At 39.4% G+C, this 25,857-nt stretch overlaps 1 protein-coding gene across 7 annotated transcripts in view; it reads left to right on the top strand.

Annotated features, from left to right (window-relative positions):
- shank3a (SH3 and multiple ankyrin repeat domains 3a) overlaps positions 1-25,857 on the top strand; it is a 321,036-nt gene that overhangs the window by 121,335 nt on the left and 173,844 nt on the right. For all 7 annotated transcript variants that reach the window (XR_008393930.1, XR_008393928.1, XR_008393929.1 and 4 more), the window contains 2 exons: positions 19,708-19,911; positions 23,076-23,147. Coding sequence is in view for 4 of the 7 variants with exons in the window: in XM_053678126.1 (XP_053534101.1) it covers positions 19,708-19,911; positions 23,076-23,147 (276 nt within the window). In the remaining 3 variants the exon portion in view is untranslated. The remainder of the gene's footprint in view (positions 1-19,707; positions 19,912-23,075; positions 23,148-25,857) is intronic.

Consider the following 25,857-nt stretch of genomic DNA (forward strand, 5'->3'; position numbering starts at 1 on the left):
TATAGCACTTTTGTTTTCTTCATATCAAAGAATACAATCTAATATAAAAATACCATACAGTATCTCACAGAAGTGAGTACACCCCTCACATTTTTGTAAATATTTGATTATATCTTTTCATGTGACAACACTGAAGAAATGACACTTTGCTACAATGTAGTGAGTGTACAGCTTGTGTAACAGTGTAAATTTGCTCTCCCCTCAAAATAACTCAACACACAGCCATTAATGTTTAAACTGCTGGCAACAAAAGTGAGTACATCCCTAAGTGAAAATGTCCAAATTAGGCCAATTTAGCCATTTTCCCTCCCCGGTGTCATGTGACTTGTTAGTGTTACAAGGTCTCAGGTGTGAATGGGGGGCAGGTGTGTTAAATTTGGTGTCATCGCTCTCACACTCCCTCATACTGGTCACTGGAATGTTCAACATGGCACCTCATGGCAAAGAACTCTCTGAGAATCTGAAAAAAAAAGAATATTTGCTCTTTTTTGAGTGCACGTGCTCAGCGTCATATTCAGAGGTTGTCTTTGGGAAATAGACGTATGAGTGCTGCCAGCATTGCTGCAGAGGTTGAAGGGGTGGGGGGTCAGCCTGTCAGTGCTCAGACCATACGCCACATACCGCATCAAATTGGGCTGCATGGCTGTCGTCTCAGAAGGAAGCCTCTTCTAAAGATGATGCACGAGAAAGCCCGCAAACAGTTTGCTGAAGACAAGCAGACTAAGGACATGGATTACTGGAACCATGTCCTGTGGTCTGATGAGACCAAGATAAACTTATTTGGTTCAGATGGTGTGGCATGTGTGGCAGGAACCAGGTGAGGGGTAAAAAGACAAGTGTGTCTTGCCTACAGTCAAGCATGGTGGTGGGAGTGTCATGGTCTGGGGCTGCATGAGTGCTGTCGGCACTGGGAAGCTACAGTTCAGGGGCATCCTCAAATGGAAGGTGGAGGAGCACAAGCTCACTAATATCCACCAGCTCCGTGATGTCATCATGGAGGAGTGGAAGAGGACTCCAGTGGCAACCTGTGAAGCTCTGGTGAACTCCATGCCCAAGAGGGTTAAGACAGTGCTGGAAAATAAGGTTGGTCACACAAAATATTGACACTTTGGGCCCAATTTGGACATTTTCACTTAGGGGTGTACTCACTTTTGTTGCCAGCGGTTTAGACATTAATGGCTGTGTGTTGAGTTATTTTGCGTGAACAGCAGATTTACACTGTTACACAAGCTGTACACTCACTACTTTACATTGTAGCAAAGTGTCTTTTCTTCAGTGTTGTCACATGAAAAGATATAATCAAATATTTACAAAAATGTGAGGGGTGTACTTACTTTTGTGAGATACTGTATATAATATACATGGAGAAACATGAAACACAGGTTTGTACTCAAAGTTTCAGCATTGTAATCATAGTCCAAAACACATGCAGACAGATCTAGACAGGTAATCAGACACAGGTCACTAGTTAAAAAAAGGACAGTATGACTTGGAATTGCAGAAGAAATGCACAAGATGTCGCCCTAATACATGGAAATGGGGACGGTTTAATTATATAAAGTAATTACAGGAAAACAAGGAACATGTGCACAAAATGAGGGAAATAAACCAAAGTGAATAATCCAAACAACAGTATATGGCACCTGTTGTTATGGAAGCCACATCGCAATTAGTGCCTCTTAAAGGAAGAGACGCTAACTGAACAGTGACAATAGCATTCTCCATATTTTTTTTTTTTTTTTTTTTTTTTTGAGGTTTCAGGACATAAAACTGCAAACTGAGTGCTGCCTGATTGTCAACACTTTAATACTGAGATGGCAGAATGGGCTTTTAAATTGTGATGGTCACACCATATAGTCTGCACATCTTTGAGTCGTGCAGAGTGAACAGAAGCTACATGACATAATTTTTCTGTCATTCAGTATAAACCCATTTTAACCAAATACAATCTGTTTGATTTGTTTTGGGTTTTTGTTTTCGATTTTCTCTTGATTTTTCACGTATCAGTGAGAGATCAGATTAAAAGAAAAAAAATGTACATATAAGTGATCTATTTACTTATTTCGGGCCAAAGTCTAAAATTAGTCACATTAGTATTAGTATTTGAGCATTAGTAGCTCAACGCCTTAACCACTGAGCTACCACTTTCCAAGTCTTAAACATACACACAATTGCATAAGTCCATCCAATTTCCGTACCGCTTATCCTACACAGGGTCGACGGAAGCCAGGAGCCTATCCCAGGGAACGGGGTGCCAATCCATCGCACTGCACAATCAAAATAACATTGACACACTACAGACAATTTAGAGATCAACCTACAACGCATGTCTTTGGACTGGGGGAGTAAACCGGAGTACCCGGAGGAAACCCCAGAAGCATGGGGAGAACACGCTAACTCCATGAACAGAGGGTGGGAATTGAATTCTTAACCTTGGAGGTGCGAAGCAAACGTGCTAACCACTAAACCACCATGCTCCCAATTGCATAAGAATCATTTTTAAGCTTAACATGCTGAAGTTTCTGCTGGCCAGACTGATTAACAAATGAATAAACCCGAGAGTCACTGTTGTGTCCTTAACAATCCCGAACCCTTGACACACCACTTACAGTATAGGCGTGAATTGGTTTGTAGCTCTCCTGTATGTCACTATGGATAAAAGAGATGCTTGTGGATTCAATATGAATAAATGTAGCAGGAAAGGAGTGTACCGAATAGTTTAGCACATATCTCTGTGTGTATTGAAACACAGATTTATATCTAATCGTACTTAATTTTTCAATACTACAAGCATGAAAGAAAGACCTGAAGTCTATTCTAAACGCCGTCTCTCCTAACGGACTATTTGGTTCTAAGTTTCATTTGCGAGTGCGAGTCTTTGAGATCAGAGAGACGGCTGAGAGATCAGTATCTGAGCAGCGACACAAGGTTCTGCTGCTCAACCTTAAATCATTCCTACTTTGTAAAACCTCCCTTTTTTTTTTTTTTTTTTTTTTTGCGATCAGGTCTATCCAAGCGTGTATCCACACTCTCTCAATCACTTACGTTGAAAGAGAACACAGCTTACGTGCCTGCACAGAGCATGAGATTACTTACTTCAAGTCTGATGAGTTCCTAAGTGCAAGGGTAAATTAAGGGTGAGGAGAAATTAGCCCCTTGAATAATAACCATGCAATTGGCCTGTGTGAGTAAGAAAAAAGAAAGAGGCAGCATGGAAGAGAGCGTGTTTCACGGCAGGATCTTAAGTGCGTCATGGAGATAAAGCTTTTCTCACTAGAGAACCCAATCAGCTAGACTCTGCACTGCAGAGACAGAAATAGGAGACTGGAATCGACTTTTTACGTCTTTCTGATCAGTCCATGGATAGCAGAAACTTTCTTGCAGACTCCAGGACAAATTTCCATTATTTGGCTACTTACATACATAAATGAATAAAGATTGAAATTAGGGCTAATTATCAGCCTTTGGGCGAAAGATGAGTGAAATAGCATTTTAATGAGAAAGGGGTGTATAGAGAGGAAAGCCAATCTGCATACCGTGTCCTGAGAGTCCTCAAAAGTTCAACGGAAAAGCAACTGAAATTCTATTACACGAAACACTTTTCATTCGCTTTCAGTCCTCGTGTTTAATCTGGCACCTCCCTCAGGGCCATACCTACTGTACTATCTACTGAATCTAAAGAGAGTTTCCTTCTCAACACACTAAACACTACAGGGAGAGGATTGTAATGAACAAACTACATACACTTGGTGTTAATTTCAGCAGGGAAACCATTGATGGCTACACAGACAGCTGTATAATAAGATCATTTATATTCAGTGACCAAACATATTGACTACCAAGTCACATTATGATGAAATTATTCAAAGGAATAATAATAAAAAAAAGAACTCTAAACCAAATTCTTGACGTTCTGACCTTGAATGTTTATTATTATTATTATTATTATTATTGGTCTCAGCGGCACTCTCCATAAGTCCTGATTTCACTCCTGTAACAAGTTCCTGGATGACAAGACTATGTTCAGGGAATTTAAACATCGATTTCTAAATGGACAAATTTCCAGATAGACTCAAGACACACCGTAGATTATATTCAATTTACATTCAATTGTTCAAAGCAGCTAAAACAAAAACGAGACACTTCATAAACATTCAGATTGTGTGCAATTTCAGATCCTTAAACCGAAAACCTCCATTAAACATGTTGACTGATAATAAACGATAAAACATGAAATGAAATGCAATTTGTGTTTTTTTTTTTTTAATAGGAGGAAAAATAGTAATATTTTGCTGTTAGCTCTTAAAAACAAAAGAGCAAGAGCTTCTTTTCTCATTCATGAGAAACTTGGACTCAAACGTGGACTCAAAGTTCCAGGTTACAACTTAATACCATGTGTGACTAAAACAAAGATTGAAATGAAATCGGTAATTACTTTAAAATGGAGAACGGTAATTTGCTAATTATTGTTTGGCTAGCTGATGCTAGAAAATATTTAACAGGAACCAGTGGAGCATTCACACTAAATGTTCTTCAATCATTCGCCTAATTACAGTCTCCTACATGCCAGAGGAGGGACAATGCAACTCAGGAAAGAAAGCGTTAGTCATTATACTTCAAACATTATTGTTTGAGATTGCGGTGCTATGGAAGTACCCTTCAGGTGCATTTTAGAAATCTGTTTGCTCTATGAAACGCTCAAAAAAGTTGTAAATCTTCTGTTCGGTGTGTAGATTCCAGGCTCTAGAGATTGTCATATGTAGTGACAGTAACTACACCGTACAGAGTTCACCGAAGGGTCAGTTTGAAACAACAGTTATGTGTGAAGTGCTTAATATACAGTATTCATATTATATTTGTAGTATGGTGTCATGCCCCCCACAGCTGCTCCACCTGTCTCTGTCCCGCAATGCTCAGCTGCACACACCTCACCTCAGTCGCACCTGAATCCTAATCAGCTGTTGCTCATCACCCTACAAATACCTCAGAACTTTTACTTGGACTTTGTGAGGACTTGGCAAGGACTTTGCTGCTTTATTGTAAAGTGTATATCACTGTAACTTTTTTGAGTTCTTTATGAAATTGCCTTTTCTAGTGGAACTCTGTTATTGTGCTCCTTGTGTTGTCATGCTCATTGTGTTTTCTCCTTGAGTTTGTTGTTTGTTGTAAACTGTCTTGGTGTCCTTAACTCAGTGCTGTATTGTAGCTCCTATTGGCTTAACCAGTTTTTGACAATATGGTTTGACTAAATTATGGTTATCTTCAAGGGTGCCCGGTGGCTTATTGGTTAGCAGTGGTTTGCTCCACACCGCCAGGGTTGGGGTTCGACTCCTGCCGCTGCCCTGTGTGAGAGGAGTTTGCATGTTCTCTCTGTGCTGTGAGGGTTTCCTCCAGTCCAAAGACATATATGGTAGGCTGATTGGCATGTCAAAAGTGTCCAAAGAGTCCATAGTGGCTCATTTTTCAGAATGTGTGCTGTGGTATCAGGCACCAAAACGTTAGCAGCAGATGCTTTAAGTCTTGTAAGTAGCGAGGTGGTGCCTTCATGGACTTGTGTGTCCAGCACATCCCACAGATGCTCGATTGTGATCTGGGTAATTTGGAGGTGAAATCAACACCTTGAAATCATTGTCATGTTCCTCAAACCATTCCTGAACAATTTCTGCAGTGTGGCAGGGAGCATTATCCTGCTGAAAGAGGCAACTGCCATTAGGGAATACTGCTGCCATGAAGAGGTGTAGTTAGTCTGCAACAGTGTTTAGGTAGGTGGTACATGTATATATCATGTGCATACACATATATATATATATATATATATATATATATATATATATATATATATATATATATGTGTGTGTGTGTGTGTGTATATATATGTGTATATATGTATATGTATATATATATATATGTATATATATATATATGTATATATATATATGTATATATATATATATATATATATATATATATATATATATTTATATATATATATATATATATATATATATATATATATATATATGTGTATATATATATATATATGTATATAAGTGTGTATGTATAAAGAGACATCGATGTGAGAGAGAGATGAGCACTAATGAATTAAAAATTCAGTCATGAACCGTTGTCTGAAGGTGTGTACGGTCTGTACCAGCATGCTGTGGTTGAGTGGATGAGCCGTGCTGAGAAGGATTGAGACCAGTTTATCCCCCATCCTTCTCTGTGTTAAGCTCTTAGGGAGTGCGGGCTTCACCTGTCTACACAATCTGCTTTCCTGACTAGGTTTTTCAGTTTGTTCATGTTTCCACCCAAGCACACTGCTGCGAAGAACAACACACTTGTGGATGGGTATAAAAGGTGCAGGACTTCAGTGCAGCCAGGTTTCTTGAGGAATGCCTCTGAATTGGGCTGAATATCTGATAAGAGCATTTCTTACACTGGGGTCCATCCTGTACCCACACCGCCTGTATCCTGAACCCACAGCGCCCCGTCTCTTGTACGTGCTAGCTGTGGGAGGTCCGTGGTATAGTACTATCCTCGATGGGGACCATAGACTAAAACGTTTGAGATGCACTGCCTTATATACTGTACGTTGCAAGCTAAGGAACAGAAGCAGGCTGAGACAGATGCTTCGTGTTATTAATGCAGTGAGTGTTGCCTAGTTGACAGTGACTGGCTTTGGCTTGGGAAAAATAAGAAACACTAGCAGAATACTGAGGACCTGGCTTTATATTCCCCATGGGTTCTGAGTCAGAGAACAATTACTGACCACACACACACACACACACACACACACACACACACACACACACACACACACACACCTACCTTAAAGTGACTTTCCTACATAGCCAGCTATACGATTTTCTGTCCCAATTTCGCACTCGCACACAAAATCGAATATTTTAAAAGATTTCCTTTTACTTCTAGGACTAGGACTTACTTCTGTGCTTTGGATCATTGTCTTGCTGAATAATCCAGTTACACTTGAGTTTCAACCTAGGAACTAAAGACTGGACATTCTCCTTTAGGATTTCCTGGTTAGAGAGCAGAATTCATGTTTAAAAGAAAGCTGAAATTGCAGTCTAAAACCGGCTTTAGTTCCAGAAAATAATCATGGTCACATATCCCTACTGTAGCCGTAATCATTTATTGTAACCTGAAAGTGACTACCTGTATTGTTTAATCACTCCAATGATGCTGTGGTAATCACTGTAGTGTGACAGTTTGAGTAAATTATTGAACCGTGTTGGGATAACTCAGCGTTATCTTCACTCACTGTGTACATAGTACGTGGAATTCATATTTTTGTAGCGGACACTGAAAAGCTCAAATGAGATTTTGTGCAATAATAACTCCATCCTGGTTCCTTATATTTGTTTTATGTTCAATTAGTTTTTTCATTTCTTACTCAAAATGTTACAGATTTTTCTCAGTGAACTTGTCACAAAGGACATGCGCTCAGAGCTTCAGAAGAACCTCTGACAGCTGTTCTAAAATACTGAACCTATAATGACTGAAATGAGGGGGCTTATGGTTCGTGTTATTCCGCATGACTGCACCGGTTATGGGTTTGAACTCATCTGAAATGGGAATATCTGTGTGAATTGTGTTTAGTCATGCTGATAACCTCATCTCCAGCTGGCCATGCTACTCTGCCTCCTCCAAGCAAGATTTATGAGTGACTGTACCAGACACTGCTCGAGCTAACGCCGTTTACACACTGGGACTGGGACACTCTGAGATAATCTGAAATGTGGGCAGTTTGGGGTTTGGGGTAAATGAGGTGAGAAGCAACATTCGTGAAAAGGATTACAGAAAATACCGCCATCAATGCCCACTGGGAAAAATCGCTTCTGTCCCAGTATGCTGCTGTTTATTGAAAGGCTGTGCTCCACAACTTTCCTTGTGTTTCCTGTTGTTTTGTTGAATTCTGTGCATTCGGGCAGTGGAATACACGTTTCCAAAGCTTATTAAGTATACATGCATATAAGCTTGATGAATTAAATATGATTCTGATCCTGGGGAGCTTGGCTAAAGTGAGCTAAGTGGCTAATGTTCTCAGTAATGAGGTGGTAGTTGTTTTAATACCAAAATGAAAATGAAGTAGCTTTTTAGTAGTTAAAAGATACTATCATCTGAATAGCATCCATACTGGGCCAGAGGTACTGATCCCACAGCTTGGCCAGGGTGTTGTGGGCCCTGAGGTGGCCGCTGAGTGGGTGGCTGTGGGCCAGGTGCATCAGGGCCTGTGTTCTGGAGCAGGGTATGACCAGAAGGTTGCAAGGCTGACACCGGTATGCCGTCCAGTGGTACAGGAGGCCGTTGGACACCAGGAAGTAGTTGGAGGGGAGGCACTGCTCTGGCTGCTGGTCCACACTGTCAATCAGATGCACATGGACCCAGGAGTGCCTCAGTCGGGTGTCCTCCTTCTGTTTGCACCAAAAGTTCCCTTCCCGAGAGACCTGATGAGACACAAATGAGACTGGGTTAGATGTTATGAGTGTCTCACCTGAGGGGGTTCGACCTGTGGCGTCCCCTTCTTCCTGGGCCAATGCGGCCTAGCCGGACCTAGCCGTTAGTTGTGGGGTCTTGTGGCTGGTGCTGTTGGGAACCCCGACCAGACTCATCCAAGCAACAGCGTCACTCACACTTGCTGTCCAAAACAATTTCAGCACCTCGCCGGCAGTTGCGCGAAGACCGTGCTTCGTGTTGTGTGTGTGGGCTGCAGGCCTGCCGTCACACATGCATTGCAGGCTGATTGCCATTTCCAAATTGTCTGTAGTGTGAATATGTGTGTATGATTGTGCCCTGCGATGGGTTGGCACCCAGTCCAGGGTGTCCTGAGTTCCCTGGGATAGGCTCCAGGCTCCTTTGTCCCTGTATAGGATAAGCTGTATGGAAAATGGATGTATGGATGGATATTTAGCAAATGTATCAGCTTCTGCTTCATGACATATTATAAGAGGAATAAAAACACTTTGGGACATGCTGTTTTTGGGAAATAATCAGCCTCGAGCAGGTAACTGCTTCACATTATTAAACCCACTTAACTTTCAACTGGAGGAAAAAGATTTCATGGAAAATCTACTGCAGATGGATTAAAATTCATTTGAAGCATGTAATACTTTCTTTAAAGACAAACTGAACGATAGTGAATAGTACAGTTATTTTATTAGTGTACTGGAATAAGAGTTTCATTTCTGACTGCAAATGAAGAAGTATGATTGAGTTATATTCCTGTTGAGTGTGACAGACCAAACGAACAGAGAAACATTTTGTCCTATAAGACACTGATCCCGGGGAGATGCTATGATTTACCCCCACACAGACCTATACACACCAATACAGATGTATGCAGGTACTCTATCACACCTACTTCACAACTGACTCACGTTTTACTTATTCGTTAGCAAAGACTGTATGAGCTGAATGAGCTATGTGTGTGGTGTGTCATACAACATATTTAAGACATATGCTCTGGGAAAAGCTGAGTAAAGTGTTTGTGTAGTGTGATTGTATAAAACAGAGTCTTCGTCTTTGTCTTGTTAATGCAGAGAACCATGGCCCTGGTGAAGTAACAGGAGTTCAAAGTAGCATTTGATGTATTTCCTTTAAGATATATAGAGACTCTGTAATGAATATGGGTACTCTCCTTCTGTCCTTCCCTGTGTCTCTCGCTTACACACACTCACTTTCATCTCAATCTCGATCTCTCTCTGGCCTGTTGGATTGTGCCGGTTTTCTTTTGATCAGTTCAGCTCTGCACTGGAAAATGCCTGTATGTGTTTCATAAGCACTGACAGAGACTGGACTAATTCATTATTGATGAACAGGGAAAGAGAAGCTCATAACGGCTCACAGGCACTTCATATTGATATAGAAACTGCAAGGAAGCTGCAGAATGTGAGCATGGCAGTGAGTTTGAAGAGTTTGATGTGTCGAGTTTGTGGCTGCTGAGAGTAAGTGCTTTATAAAGAGTACAGGTCTGGAGAGGAGAATAGAGACACAGAGACATAGAGCGAGACGTAGATTGAAGTTAGCACTTGTACAATCTTAACTGAAAGAAAAATTCTCCTTTTTACTGTGATAAAACAGCTGAAAAATGGCTTTCATTAGCTGCTTACTTTTACATATCTTCATTTACAGTGGATGTAAAAAAGTCTACACACCCCTGTTAAATGGCAGGTTTTTGTGATGAAAAAAATTAAACCATGATAAATCATGTCAGAACTTTTTCCACCCTCAGTGTGAAATTACAATGTATAAAAATGAAGTGGCCCTGCAATGGATTGGCACCCTGTCCAGGGTGTACCCCGTCTTGTGCTCGATGCATCCTGGGATAGGCTCCAGGTTTCCCGTGACCCTGAAAAGGATAAAGCGGTATAAAAGATGGATGGATGGATGGATGGAAAAATGAAGTGAAAAACAATCAAACATTTTAGGGGAAAAATAAGACAGTTACAATAACCTGGTTGCATAATTGTGCACACCCTTTTATTTCTGGCGATGTGGCTGTGTTCAGAATGAACCAATCACATTCAATCTCATGTTCAGAAGTATTAAGTTATTAAGTTATTCAATCTCATGTTCAAAAGTATTAATACTTTTACGGCATTTGGCAGACTTGCTTGTCCAAAGTGACTTACATTTATCTCATTTATAAATCTGAGCAGTTGAGGGTTAAGGGCCTTGTGCAAGAGCCCAGCAGTGACGGCTCACAACCTTCCCATCAGTACTCCAATGTCTTAACCACTGAGATACCACTTCCCATGTAGCGCTTTTTTTACAAAGCACTTTACACTGCCACAGCTGTCATGAATTAAATTATTCTCATTAACCCCAAATAAAGACCAGCTGCTTCTGTAGGATTTTCTTGACATCTTCGTGGTTTCATCTGACTGTTGAAGCTATGGTCTGCAAAGAGCTTATAAAGCATGTACAGGGTCTCACTGTCGAAAGGAATCAATCTGGAAAGGGTTAAAAAAAAAATATTTCAAAACATTATATGTACCATGGAAGACCATGAAGGTGTTCATCAACAAGTGGAGAAAATCTAGCATCACAGTGACATCACCAAGAACAGGACGTACAGTACCGCTAGACAAGACAAAAACTTACCAGGGAGGCTGCCAAGAGACCTACAGTACAGAAACATTAAAGGAGCTGCAGGAATATCTGACCCATATATCATTCCCATGGTGAAGCATGGTGGTGGCAGGATCATGCTTTAGGGCTGCTTTTCTTCAGCCAGAACTGCAGGTTTTATCAAAGTGGAGGGAATCATGAAAGGCTAGAAAACCCAGCAAATTTTAGTGCAAAACATTCAGGGGTCTGCTAGTAAGTTGAAGATGGAAATGAATTTTACCTTTCAGCACGACAATGACCCAAAGCATGCATCCAAATCAACTAAGGAATGGCTTAAGCAAAAGAAGATCAAAGATTTTGAACAATCTAGCCAGAGCCCAGACCCAAATTAACCGAAAAATGTGTGGGGTGACCTGAAGCGGGCTGTGCACAGGAGATGCCCTTACAATTTGATGGATCTAGAATGTTTTTGCAAGAAAGTGTGGGAAAATATTTTCAAGTCAAAATGTGCCACGCTGATAGACTATTCCCTAAAAATTCTGAGAGGTGTAATAAATTCAAAAGGTGCTTCAGCTAAGTATTAGTTTAGGGGTGTGCAGATATATGCAACTAAGTTATTGTAAGCTTTTTTTTATTTGTATTTTTTCCCCCTAAAAGGTTTCTGATTATCTTTTTAAATTTGTATTACTTTATTTGTATACTTTGCAATTTCACATTTAAATTCGGAAAAGAAAAAAAAATATCTGACATTAACTAAGGGTTGTTCTTTTACTCCACAAAAAACTGCCATTTTCACAGGGGTGTGTAGACTTTTTATATCCATTATCTGAATCATGATTTCAGGTTACACACAAAAAAAAATATTTTATGGCTAACAGATAAGAAATATATGCTTTAAAATGTGGTGGTCTGAGGAAAACCGGATGTCGGATGTCGCTGTAGCTGCGTTCTGGAAAACAGTAATGCAATATATTACTGATGATAATATAGATGATTATCTTTACTTTTTTTTTTTTTTTTTTAAAGCACAAATATATTTTACCAAAATGATTGGAGATATTTTTATTTAGGCTCATTTCTAACCTTGCCTTGGCTTTCTGCCTGCCAAGAGCATGTTTAACAAATACAGCAGTAAAAACAGTTAGTCTGCTAGTTAACACAGTGAATTTCATTGAATTTCAGGCTTTGCTGTGTAGCTACATGTTGTAAACAGCCTGATCTGTTTTGGTTATAATCAGAAACTGTATCTCAAAATGTCTGTAACACACCTGTGCTATCACAGAGTCAAAACAGAGAAGAGTTTAATCTTTAAATGTAAGTTTTTCACTTTTGGATATAACCAGACTTTAAAAAACTAGAACTTCACTTATGATTGAGATATGCACAAGTATTCCACCCATTTCAGTTGAGGAAAACTAATAATCTGACATAAGAGAAATAAATATACTGTGCAATTGAATACCTGAATGGAGAGTTAGACTGCATTCTCCACCACCATAATCAAATCAGTAATTGGGAGAAGATCTTGTGGAGGAATGGTGTCGCATCGCTCTAGTACAGTTCAAAAACCGTCTCGTCTTGGTTTCTCTGATGTACAGCTGATTGCATCCCTTGCAGGAGAGACAGTAAACAACTCCTGTGGTGATGCACAAGGAGTGAAGACTGACAGAAACTGATCCCTTGGCACTGTGATTTCCGTGGCTGTGTTAATGAGTTTGCATGTTGAACATCTAGAAAGGCTGCATGCAGGAGTGCTGTAGATTATATAGAACAGATCAATGAAATTTGAAGAAAGAGGAAATGAAAAAGCTTGAGCTTTTCATCTTTGCAGGTGTCAATGCCAAAGATATCACCAGTGTGTCTAAGAAATAGTTTGGATACACTTCTAGGTTTGTTCCTATTCCTCAAAAGTGTATTCCTCAGTAGAATTATTATTATTATTATTATTATTATTATTATTATTATTATTATTATTATTATTATTATTTACAACAAAGAGGTATAAATAGGAAGGTCTCAACGTAGTGCACATACAAGTGCCTCTTATCGGAGAGTAAAAGATGGACCTGAAGTTGAAGCAGTTTAGTGTGTGTTTAGTGAATTTCAGTTGGTGGGTCCTTTTCCAGTCATGCACCAATTTCTCAATCCATCTTCATTAAGGATGACTTTGTACTTCTGAGATCCATTGAAACAAAGTAAAAGGGACTGTTCAAACATTTTAACAAATGTAGATAAAAACAGAGACATTCTGTTTCTCTGGTAACTTTGTATGCTCCGCTTAATTTTTACTACTGTACATCTACAGTGACTGTATTCTTGAAGCACACTGCAGGTATTTTCTGGAGATATTCTATGTATTTCCTATGTAAATGGCGCACTTATATAGCGCTTTTATCCAAAGCACTTCACACTGTGTCTCATTCACCCATTCACACACACACCAATGGTAGCAGAGGTGCCATGCAAGGCGCTAACTTGCCATTGGGAGCAACTTGGGGTACAGTGTCTTGCCCAAGGACACTTCGGTATGTGGAGTCATGTGGGCCAGGAATCGAACCACCAACCCTACAATTAGTGGATAACCCGCTCTACCACCTGAGCCACAGCTGCCCTTGTATGTATACTGTATATTCCAATTTGTTTTGTTCAAGGTAATTAAACCATACATGGCAGGTGTAATTGCCTTGTCTAGTGAGCTCAAGACATTATAAACAGAACCAGGGTTAGCTGAAATAATCAGATCTGATTTAGCCATACTCACTGGACCCATTTCGTATTTGTAAACAAAGCACATGCAGTAAATTGTTTAATGAGGAATCATAATTGACCCAAAATAAAGCTTCTTTTTTTTTTCTTTTTTTTTCCCAACCAAACTTCCCTTTAACATAACAACTTTCATCTAGGAGCGTGAGGGTAATTTAAATGCAATTTAAAATAGTTACACCATTAATGTTATGCTATGCTGGTGTAGATGATGATGCCACTAAATATCATTTACAGGGGTGTCACTTGAAATATGAGTGTGTTGATGTGGGGATGGTGATTTAAAAGAACACAGCCGCTGAACGAGATGTCCTTGGAGGTGTCTGAAGAGCTGAGGATGAGGGATATTATCGCTATTTTAGTGCTGTTCAGCTTCCAATCGTCTCATCACTCTCTGATTAGATTCTAGAGGATAGCTCATTTTTTCTGAGGGATCTCTGGAAATGATCCATCAGGTTTAAAGGGAAATATGCTACAATATGTTTTTAAAAAACATCGTAGCATAGTGCTTAACCCCTTAAAGTCCTACCTTATTATTCTGTTATTCATCAAAGATGATTTCCAAGTAGCTACATGAATTATTTAGCAAATGCAGTGATACTGATAGAAAATGGTATGTACTGGAGCTATGTGAGAGAAATAACAGATATTTAAGATAGGATTGATGGGAATTCAAAGGGTTATAGAACAAATATATCTGTATAAATTTAAGTAAATGGTATTTCTGCATTGCCTGAAACATAAAGAATAAGGGCAATCCTCTGAACAAAGTACATTTTCATATAAGTTCTTAACTGAATAATGTACAAGGTTATAAAGACATTTCAACTAATCCTGTTTGAAAAGCTGAAGTTATAAGCAGATACCATGGTATATTGAAAACCACGGTACAAGGGTGGAAAATATAACAATATACACTATATGGCCAAAAGTTTGTGGACACCTGACCATCTCACCCATATATGCTAGTTGAACATCCCATTCCAGATTTATTCCCTCTTTGCTGGTGCAAGTACCTCCACTTTTCTGGGAAGGCTTACCACTAGATTTTGAAGCGTGGCTGTAGGGCAGTGCTCGGGAACTTATGGCTCGCGAGCCACACATGACTCTTTGACAAAAATCATGTGGCTTGCCTGGTGTCTCAACCTTCACCAACATATCATTGTTAAAATCTTAGACCCATTATTATGGATCAGTTACCTGCAGAAAATGCTTAGTCAATTACAACTCCTTTGTGGTACAGCCAACCGAAAGGAATGAGAATTCAATTTGCAATAATATATTTGACGTTGTTCTGGCCAGTGCACGTATGCAGTGCTGTGCTCAAGTGTCACGACACCAGTCAATGGCAAAGCACTTAAGTTTCTATGGTAACCTCTCACGCTCAGATTCAAACCGCTACCTAGCTTGTTTCTGGAGATGGCGAAAAGAAAGAATGCAGGAGAGCATCAAAAATGTAATTAAACGTGACAGGACTGAAACACAGGGCCGGCCCATACAACAGGCAAAACAAACGGTCGCTTGGGACCCTGATTTGCCAGATGGGCCCATCCGACTTCTAGGTTTTCCCGATTTCAGGTTTTTATGCAGTGAGCAGAAAGTGTATTAAACACGTACTTGCATGTACCTCATTCAATAACATGTAAATCACAAAAATGGTGAGGGCTAAATAACTCATTCATATTATGCAAGTAAATACAAATATAAAATACAAAACATTATTATAACTAAAAGCAGAAAACATTAGAAAAATACACGGAAATTTACATAATTTATTCACACAGCGATGGATTGACGAGAACTTGAGTACCGTAATTATTCGTATTCACGGAATTCCACGCGTTGCTCCAAAATGCTCATTGCTCACATTCAACAGAAATGCAGGGAAATGTCCTATTTTAGTCTTTCGCACTGCTTACTCTTTATGAATATTTAATAAGCATAAGTAAAATGCATGACAGAAAAGGCATTCTGTAAAAAAAATAAAAAATATGTAAGTCTCATTATTCTTGTTTGGAAAGTTCCCATGACTATGGTAATAGCGACAACTGAGTGATTAGTATTTCATAACACCATAACGTCTGATCACACGTTACAACGAAAGATGCAATTCATTTTCATTAAATTAACAGACAAAAAGAAAGAACGCTACAAAGGTTATAGTTGTGGTATAACATGGCACCTAAACTGCATCTTTCAGGAGCCGGAAAAAAAGGAAAAAAGAAAAGCAGGTGAAGAAAAGCAAGCTCAAAGTAAAGCTATGTTCTGCTTGACATTGTTTATTGCTGTATTATTAATACTCCTGTTTTAATAAATAATAATTATACTCATCTCCCACTAAGGCCTAATGCAATAACATTTTGTGCTGGGCATATTTTAAATCCATTAAACTAGCTGAAATATTTAATGTAGCATACATTTCTACCTGTTTATGCATGTTTGAATGTCATACACTTAGAATTACACCTTTGATTACATGCTTTATTTTTTTTTTAATGTACTAGCTACCGGCTATGTGGAAATTTCTCAGTGGACCCACAGCTACTGAGACAGGCCAGGCTCCATCTCAATTTTCTCATAGTGCTGCTGGTGAGGATTATAATGTTGTTTAGTTTGCTATCGAACACTAATTGTATTATTTTATATTACGCAACATAAGCAGAACCTCAGTCTTCAGAACCCCATCAATCAGATTCCCAAGCAGAGACTACTCCAACTGAGCCATCTAGGGTTAGGGTTTAAATATTAGCATTTTTATACGTATAGTTCTGATACAATTGTTGTATTAGTAGAATATGTTGCACATAGTAAACATCTATACACTTAAATATGGAAAATGGAATTGTTTTGTGCTCATCACTCGCCAATTTGTAGTGCTATGACAGTTTTTATATCAGTGGGGCCCATATTCATGATCTCGCCGTGGGCCCCACAACCCCTCGGGCCGGCCCTGCTGAAACATATGCTTTTATTGAAAGCTCTGGTGATCTGCTGCGTCTCATTTGCACAGAACGTGTTGCCTCGTTTAAAAAATCAATTGTTAAGAGACATTTCGAAACCCATCATGCAGATTTTGCAGCAAAGCACCCGCTGGGCGAAAGCTCCAATGTAAACGGCAAGCCAGACAGCAGTGGCTGCAAGCTTTGCTGGCTCACTGGAGATTGTAAGACAAGGAAAACCTTTTACCGGCAGAGGATATGTAAAGTCATGCATGTTGAGAATGGCAACTGAACTGTTTGTGGATTCCCCGAACAAGGAGAAAATCATTCCGAAAATAAAAGATGTGTCCCTGTCAGCCCTTCTTTTATTTGCCCATGATGACATGTGAGATGGGGAGGGAAAAGAGCATGAATATAACTTCGGCAGATTTTTTTTTCTCTTGCATTGGATGCGTCTACAGACTCACATACACAGAAGAGGTTTTATGCTGCTCAGGTGGAAACTCAACCTACAAGTGAAAGGCCTGCACGATTACTTCCATATTGCTGTTGTTTGTTGCATATTTGTTTGTTTTTGAGTTGTCTATGGCCCTACTCAGTAGACCATAAAGTCATTGTTATTGAAATGTTATCGAAAAACCATGTTTGTTTTTTATAATAGTAAAATAATAGTTTTTGCAATGACTCTTTTGGGCGGAAAACATTTAACCAAAAAAGTAAAAAAAGTCTCTTTGGTGGAAAAACGGTTCCCGACCCCTGCTATAGGGATTTCAGCTCATTCAGTGAGCTTTAGTGAGGTCAGTTACTGGCATGCAGTCAGCATTCAAATTCATCACAAAGGTGTTCAGTGGGGTTGAGATCAGGGTTCTGTGCAGGACACTCGAGTTCTTCCACTTCAACCTTAGCAAACCATGTCTTCATGGAGCTCACTTTGTGGACAGGGGCATCATCATGCTGGAACAGGTTTGGAAGGGAAATTGTAATGCTGCGTACAAAGACGTTCCAGGAACTTGTGTGCCTCCAATTTTGTGGCAACAGTTTGGGGAAGGTCATAATAGGTTTGAATATTTCAGAAATTGTAGATCTCCTGGGATTTTCACATCATACAACAGTGTCTAGAGTTTACACAGGATGGTTGGAAAGTCCTTGTTGATGAGAGAGATCGGAGATAAATGGTCGGACTGGTTCAAGCTGACAGGAGGGCTATGTTAACTTAGATAACCACTCTGTACAACCATGGTGAGCAGAAAAGCATCTCAGAACAGACAACACATCGAACCTTCAAGGAAATGAAAACATCAGGACAGGAATCTGATGCCACAGTGGGTACAGGTTGACTGAAACTGGAGAAACTGGATGATGATGACTCACAATGTCATCTGTCCACTTTGTTAAAATAATTATGCATTGGGTCATTTTTGCATTGAAGTGAAGATATGCATCATTTTTGGTAGTCGTGATGGAGTAAATGGAGTGCTTATGGAGTTGTTAGACAGCTGCTTGATTTGTTTTTAATGGTCCCAAAAGTTGGTTCTATACCCAAGAAGAAAAAGGGTACTAAACTACACCTTTCCTTGTCATTGAGGTGGCATCCTCAAGTGTACACTTGTTGTTGTACCTTTAGTTGATATCTTTTACCCTGAAAGCTGCTATAAAGCTGTTATTTTTATTTCATTTATTATTTTATTTTTTTATTTTTTTTGGCAAAGCTTGCCAGAAAGCTTCAGACTAGGTGTGTCCATTGGGATCTGGCAGGAAAGGGGGAAAAACGGTTTTTGCATTAATATTAAACTTTAAAGAACTGCTTGTGGAAGCTTGTGAGGAGGGTTGCCAGGTTTCAGCAGAAAGACTTGAAAATAGCTGAAAAAATAGCCAAAATCGGTAGACCCATTTTTCTTCCTTTCCGCCATCTTTTTGAGGAAAACAAATGATCTCTCTGGAGCTCTCTAAAAAGAAACCATTTTATAAATAAATTACAAAAATTTTGTAAAACTTGTGCGAACCCATTTTGGCTCATAGCAGCATTTACTGTATGTCCCAGTTTTATAGTAGATCCTGATAGCATGTCCAGCTCACTTTTTTTGATCTTTCTGGAATGTAACAAACGTAAAATAAATCTGATACAAGTCTGATCAAATATTATTAGATAACTATCTTTGCCAGCTATAACCTAAAATAAAATTTTTCCTGATTTGGGAAAGACATCACTGCTTTAAAACATAGTTACTATAGCTTGCTAACTCAGTCACATTAGATCGAAGGTAGAAAGCGTTCCAGAAATTTCCACATGGTGTCAAGTTCAGGAGTTAATGTTAACGTTAATGTCATGTTAAAATCCTAATAAAAATGTTAATGAGTTAATGTTAAGTTGCTATTTGTTGTTATAATTTGTGAATGAATAAAAATACCTTTTTTTTCAAGGGCATAGTGGTAGGGTTAAAAAACAAATCAAACAAACCCTACCTGTATAGACCATGCCCACTTTGTCTAGTCGAAATTGTGTACATTGTATAGATCTCTCGTTTTGTTTTCCCCAAATATTCCATTGTTGAATAGACAGACGACCGATTCATATTTGGAAGTTTCTTCCATTTTTTTTTCTTACCTCTGCAGTTAAAAGAAGTCATCCAATGAAGCCAGTTGATCACTTAAAACTACAAGAACGTCCCTTTTTATAGACTGTAGATTTCCTCTCAAAGTAGATGTCATGTTATTTTCTCGGAAAACTCAAAAAGCTTCTCTGTTTGGCTTTCATGCACTATGGTCATGTTGATTTTTGGAGTCACGTGATGCAAAATTTACACATAATTGCATTATATCCCATGCAGTATTCCATGTTTCCTGTAATTTCATACAGCAATTCATCCTTTTTGTACCGCATTTGAACCGCTTGTGTATTTTGTTTGTGTTTCTGTAGAAATGCATGAAGTTTAACGTGGAGTCACCTATCTGGCTGTCTAAACAGCGCATCCTTTGCGCCTTGAACCAGAGCCTGAAGGACGTGCTGAACTATGGCTTGTTCCAGCCTGCGTACAACGGCAAAGCGGGCAAGTTCCTGGATGAACAGCGCACTCTGAAGGAGTATCCACTTCCCGGTGTCACTCCCATACCATACCTAGAGGTAAGAGCAAAAAAAGCACCTGACGCCATGCCTCGAATACACCTGCTTTTGTCTGTAGGAGTCTGTAGGAGTGTGTTATATTTGACACTGGCTCATCAGACAGCTTATTTCTCCAAATCCTGCACTTTAATCAAGACCTGATCGCAGAAATGCAGCCTACACACACACACACACACACACACACACGCGAACATGATTGAGTGATGCTATAAAACATTTCTTTTGTGGTTGTGTGTGACAGCAAGACAGAAAACTCTCACCAAATCGAAAATCTGTGTAGTGCTCTAGTGCACAAGCTCTATTAATTTGTAATGGCATCTCCTTTCTCCATTGCCCTCTCTCTGCACGAGCATTTGGGGAATACTATTATCATTTCACCTGATTTATGACTTTAATTAAGAGCGAGAGAGAGATGTTCTGCTCCTTTCATGTGAGCTCAAAACGAAATAGAAGCGAATTTCCTTTAGTGCAGTGCAGCTCTTTTTCAGTGCCAGGTTTATTCATGCATACATACATACATACATTCGAAATTCAGCCACTTATGATTATAAATGATTATAAACTCAATGACTGACCAAACATGATCAAAATGCTACGTGTTTGGTCATAACTGTGCGTGAAGGTGTACAGTTGATGTGAGCGGGACACAGCTGGACACTTCGCCATCAGAGATAATATGAAAGCGTTGACGCGTCTCGTCCAAAGGAAAGCTGGCTCCCTGGTTACTGCTCCATCATGCCATACAGCCAGATTTACTGACACACCAGTAGGTCTATAGATCTACCAGACGAGTCGCTGACAGATTGCGCTTCCCCACAGGTTTCCGAGCCAGGCGTCTGAGTGAAGAGATAGGTTTGAAGATGGATAGACGGTTAGATTAACTGGATGGGAAGCTGCAGCTCTCTAGGAGGGTAAGAAGAGATGTTGGGATAGACAAATAAATGAACCAAGAGCTTTCATAGACCTTTTCCACCATCAGGGGGCCAGTGCCTAGTCTTAAACCCATTTACAAATTTGTTATTTGGGACTGAATCCCTGTAAAGCCTCAGAATCCAAGAAGCACTAGAAAAGCATTAGTGTAAAAATCATTGTAAATCAATGTAAATGTTTTCAGTAAACATGTTCACACTTTCCGTGCAATTAGTGCTTGTTCTGGGGCGAAAAAAAACAGAAGAGAGACTCATCTTCCATGTTAGATAACGAGATAAAACTGTCCAAGTTAGTGTCATCCCGTGACTCTGGATAATGCCTGTGATTACCATATCAGGCTGTGATCTGAGGACTGAATGATGACAGTGATTTACAGAAAGTCCTAAATAATTTACATCCAGCTGCTTCTGGCTCTCAAAGCCACAGGGAGGTTAAATCCATGATTGCTTTCTAATGTCATTAATGTCAGGGTTTTTTTGTTGTTGTTTTTGTGTGAGCACATTATGGTATGCATGTATGAAGTATGAATAATCTATGAATAATCTAATCTTAGGTAAAGCTTGTTTAAGCTTAACCTTCACTCAAACACATGGTTTAATCTAAACTATGCTTCCATGCATGAACCGTCTGTTCGGGTCAGAGCAAATATATGAGCAGAATTAAACCAGTCTACAATTAACCCAGAGAAGGTATAATTCTTTTACGTGTATGTTGCTACAAACCCAGTTTTGCAATCCAGTGGTAATCATGAGTACACAAAAGCAACTCTTTGACGTGCCATTTATAACCATTTGTTCACATTTAAATCATTAGTATTGAGAATGATGTTAAAATTTTGACTAAGTAATGATTTGTTCATCATTATTAAACGATAATAGTGTATACGTTAACAATGATGAACTTTCATTTATAAACTTTAATTGTTCATTTCTGAATAACTAATAATTTTCCATATCTATTAGTAATGTCTCAGTTAGTGAGTAAATGTAACCAACGTGATTTACTTGGAATATTCAAATACTACAGAATGTGTTAAAAAATATTTCATTATTAAAAGCAGATAAGATTCCAATCATTACTTTCTACGAGTATCTTGTAGGAGTTGTATAGACTAGTTGAGTAATACCTTCACTGGACTGTATGTCGTTGTGGGGATGTTGACTAGTTGGGGTGTAAAAAACAAACAAACAAAAAACACAGTGAGGCAGATGGGAAAGAAAACAGGCTATATATACTACTAAATATGTGTTACAGTAAAAATATTTCAGACTAGATGATGTCAATTCTACAGTCAACTGCATTTTGCTTTAATGGACCATTGACACTCACCTTAAACTGGATATCACTTTGCATGAAGTGTCGAGGTGTGTTCAGGACTGTTTTTAATCCCGCTCCTACTCACTCCCGAAGGAATTCCTCCTGCAGTTATTTACATTGTCCTTTCAAACGTAATAAAATCCTATCCAATCCAACTCAGATAGTATAGAGTCACATGCTCTATAAAAAGGATGATCCAGATCCGTTTTCGGATGGTATTCAGTGCAGAGTCGAACATAGTGGACGTAGATGTAGACATGGCATCTGAAATGCATCATTAATCTGAGAATCGATCATTTCAGACGAGCCACCAGCTTGTCCACACAAGCGCATTTTAAGCATTAGTATGTCTTTAAATAAAGTAACGTGATACACTGATTTATTATTTATCCACATTTATTACAGAGATTTCTTTACTTTCATCGTTTACAGTGTAGTCTAAAAAAGCATTGAAGCTGGAAATGTAATTTACTTTCTTTTCTGCACACAGCCTAAAACATTATGTTGACCTGAAACTGTTATTGCTTTAACTATGGAAAAGATGAGTCTTAAGATTAATTGAAATTCAGTTATTCAATATTCAACTACTTTTTTTATTGGTCGACTAGTAGTAAAATGAGTAGTCATGTGACCCCAAGTATCCTGTCAAATCCTCTCAGACACCCTTTATCACAAGTTGTATGTGCATGTGTGTGACTCCACACTCCATTGAGGAGGCACAAGAGAGCTGTTTACACGCTGATATGATCCTTATGTCATAGTTTCCTGCCCTCTTTACCCGCAATGACCGCCAGAGCATCATGCGTGAACACGGTCCTCCCATTAATCATTCCTTCTCAGCAGCTACACTTCCTCCATCTGAAAGTTAAGATAGAAACCAGATCAAAGCCAATGTAGTATCCTGTTTTCTTTCACAGTTTCGCTATAAGAGACGTGTGTATACACAGACCCACCTGGATGACAAGCAGCTGGCCAAACTGCATACTAAGGTAAGAGATGAAATTTGTTTTTTCTTTTATTCTGGACTGAAAGCTGTGGATTTCATCACATTGGGATGTGCAATTTTCCTACAAGTCTGTAAAGTGTGAGCTAAGGTATGATGGAGGCTCTCGAGTATAAGGTATTGCAGAAATCCCAGGCAGTTTGTTTTATTCCTTTCTCAGTTTTTGGTGTGAAAGCTTGGTTTCAGCTGGTACAGTTGTTTGAATGAGAGAAAAAAGGGTGTTTGTTCTATCTCATATTTGCAGCGATTGGTAAATATTGAATGAATGCCAAATAATACGTGGACCAAAAGCAAAATTCTCCATTAACCCAACCCTCCCCCCCCCCGAAAGTATTCAGAGATTTTTCACGTTCCGGATTTTATTGTTACAGCCTTAAATTTTCAAATGGATTCAATTCATTTTCCCTCAGTCACAACGATTTGAAAGTGTATTCAAAACAAGCAAAAAAAAAAAAAATCGTTGTATTTTTATAAAGATTTTTTTTTTCTACTATAACACTATCTCATGATATCTGTGTTTGATAACAAACTGCCAGCAAAGCAGTAAAAGAAAAGCATACACATTTGTTCAATTATACTTTTATTTAATGGCTAGGACAATAAAGCATTTAAAATGGAAGAAAAAAAAAATACATTGTGATAAATTCTAATAAAATTACATTATTTTACAATAATTAATTAATTTATTTATTTATTACATTTCTACAGTTGATTTACTAAAAGATGGAGTACAGAGTGAGTTTTAATATCAAATAAACTGATACCTAGAGTTTGTAGTAATATGGGTGGCTGTGGCTCAGGTGGTAGAGCGGGTTGTCCACTAATTGTAGGGTTGGGGGTTTGATTCCCGGCCCACGTGACTCCACATACCGAAGTGTCCTTGGGTAAGACACTGAACCCCAAGTTGCTCTCGATGGCAAGTTCGCGCCTTGCATGGCAGCTCTGCTACCATTGGTGTGAATGGGTGAATGAAACACAGTGCGCTTTAGATAAAAGCACTATATAAGTGCGGACCATTTATTTTTACCAAATAGTAAAAAAAAAAAAAGCATATTGTCACATAATTTATCACAATATAGATATTCATACCATCACTTTGACCAGCCCTAATATACATAAACATTATCTTTGTAAAAAAAATATATCTCAAGGATGATTAGAGCAGAGAGCACGGTGGCTTAGCATGTTTGCCTCGCACCTCCGGGGTCGGAGGCTCAAATCCTGCCTCCGCCTGTGTGTGTGGAGTTTGCATGTTCTTCCTGTGCTTCGGAGGTTTCCTCCAGGTACGCTGGTTTCCTCCCCCAGTCCAAAGACATGCGTTGTTGGTTGATTGACATTTCTAAATTGTCCGTAGTGTGTGAATGCGTGTGTGTTTGTGCCCTGAGATGGGTTGGCACTCTGTCCAGGGTGTCCCGAGACCCCTGGAATATTCTCTAGGCTCCTAGCAATGCTGTGTAGGATAAACGGTACAGAAGAAGGATGGATGGATGATTGGAGCACCTGAGCTCACCTTTGAGACCAGTTTAATTGGAAACATTAGGGCAATTATAAGAGCCATGCCAGATGCCAGAAGCAGGTACAAACAAGATCATTTCTTCATATTATTTTTCAGAGCTTTATTGCAGAAATTCTGCACAGACTGTTGGTGTTAATAGGAGTTTGTTGGTAAAATGAGAGGTTTTAAGGCATTGGGGGCTCTCCGCAGGCAACTGGAAGGTTATGAGTTTAAATCTCAGGATTATGAGAGGGTTCTTAACCTGTAACTACCCTCCAACACACTGTATTTTTATTTCTCCTCACTTGTACATTGCTTTGGATAAAGCCACCTGAGAAAAGCTGCACCATCTCGCATTCACATGAGGGGGTCATGCGGTCAGCATTAAAACATCTGGTCTTAATGCAGAGATGAGTGTATTAGCTCATTATTCCACACATTTCTTGGCAGTCATGTGAAACACACACACACACACACACACACACACACACACACACACACACACACACACACACACACACACAGAGACATTTTAGCCTCTCCTGACCAGCGTTTGGATGCAGTAGGAGCATAGCCATGTGGCTCTGCACACTTCTCTTCTCAGAGAGATGATAGACAGCAAGAGAAGGAGAGAAGTAGAGCATGTAGAGCACCACACACACACACACACACACACACACACACACACACACACACACACACACACACACACACACACACACACACAGTGGAAGCTGAGTGAAGCATACCTTCTGTTTCACACTTCAGTAAAATACAGTGCGGTGTGAATTAAAGTGCCAGAGCTCCTTTACCTCACATCATGGTCCACATTACTCCACACTGAACTCATACAATCAAGCCTGGATCTAATCCTGTCCAAATTAACCGGACCAGTTCAAAGAGACCAGTTAGTACCGATCCAGTCTCGTGCTCTCTGTGCTAGTTATTTCCTGCCTTTACTACTGCGCTCACCTTCATCTGCTGTATCTGTGTTCAGAATGCTACTGCTTGTCTGGTTCATAACCCTAACCTTACCGAGCGACTCACTCCATAGGCGTCATTTTCATGTCCTTACACTGCGAGACTCAAACTGGAACAGCCGTGCGTCTCCATTCAATTCACAAATATCGACAAATCAACCTCTACTGTCGTTCTTTTCAGCTGGAATCTGTCATTTGTTAGCGACTAGACCAATCCAGCA

This window comes from Ictalurus punctatus, chromosome 4 (genome assembly GCF_001660625.3).
Source record: "Ictalurus punctatus breed USDA103 chromosome 4, Coco_2.0, whole genome shotgun sequence".
NCBI classification, from domain to species: domain Eukaryota; kingdom Metazoa; phylum Chordata; class Actinopteri; order Siluriformes; family Ictaluridae; genus Ictalurus; species Ictalurus punctatus.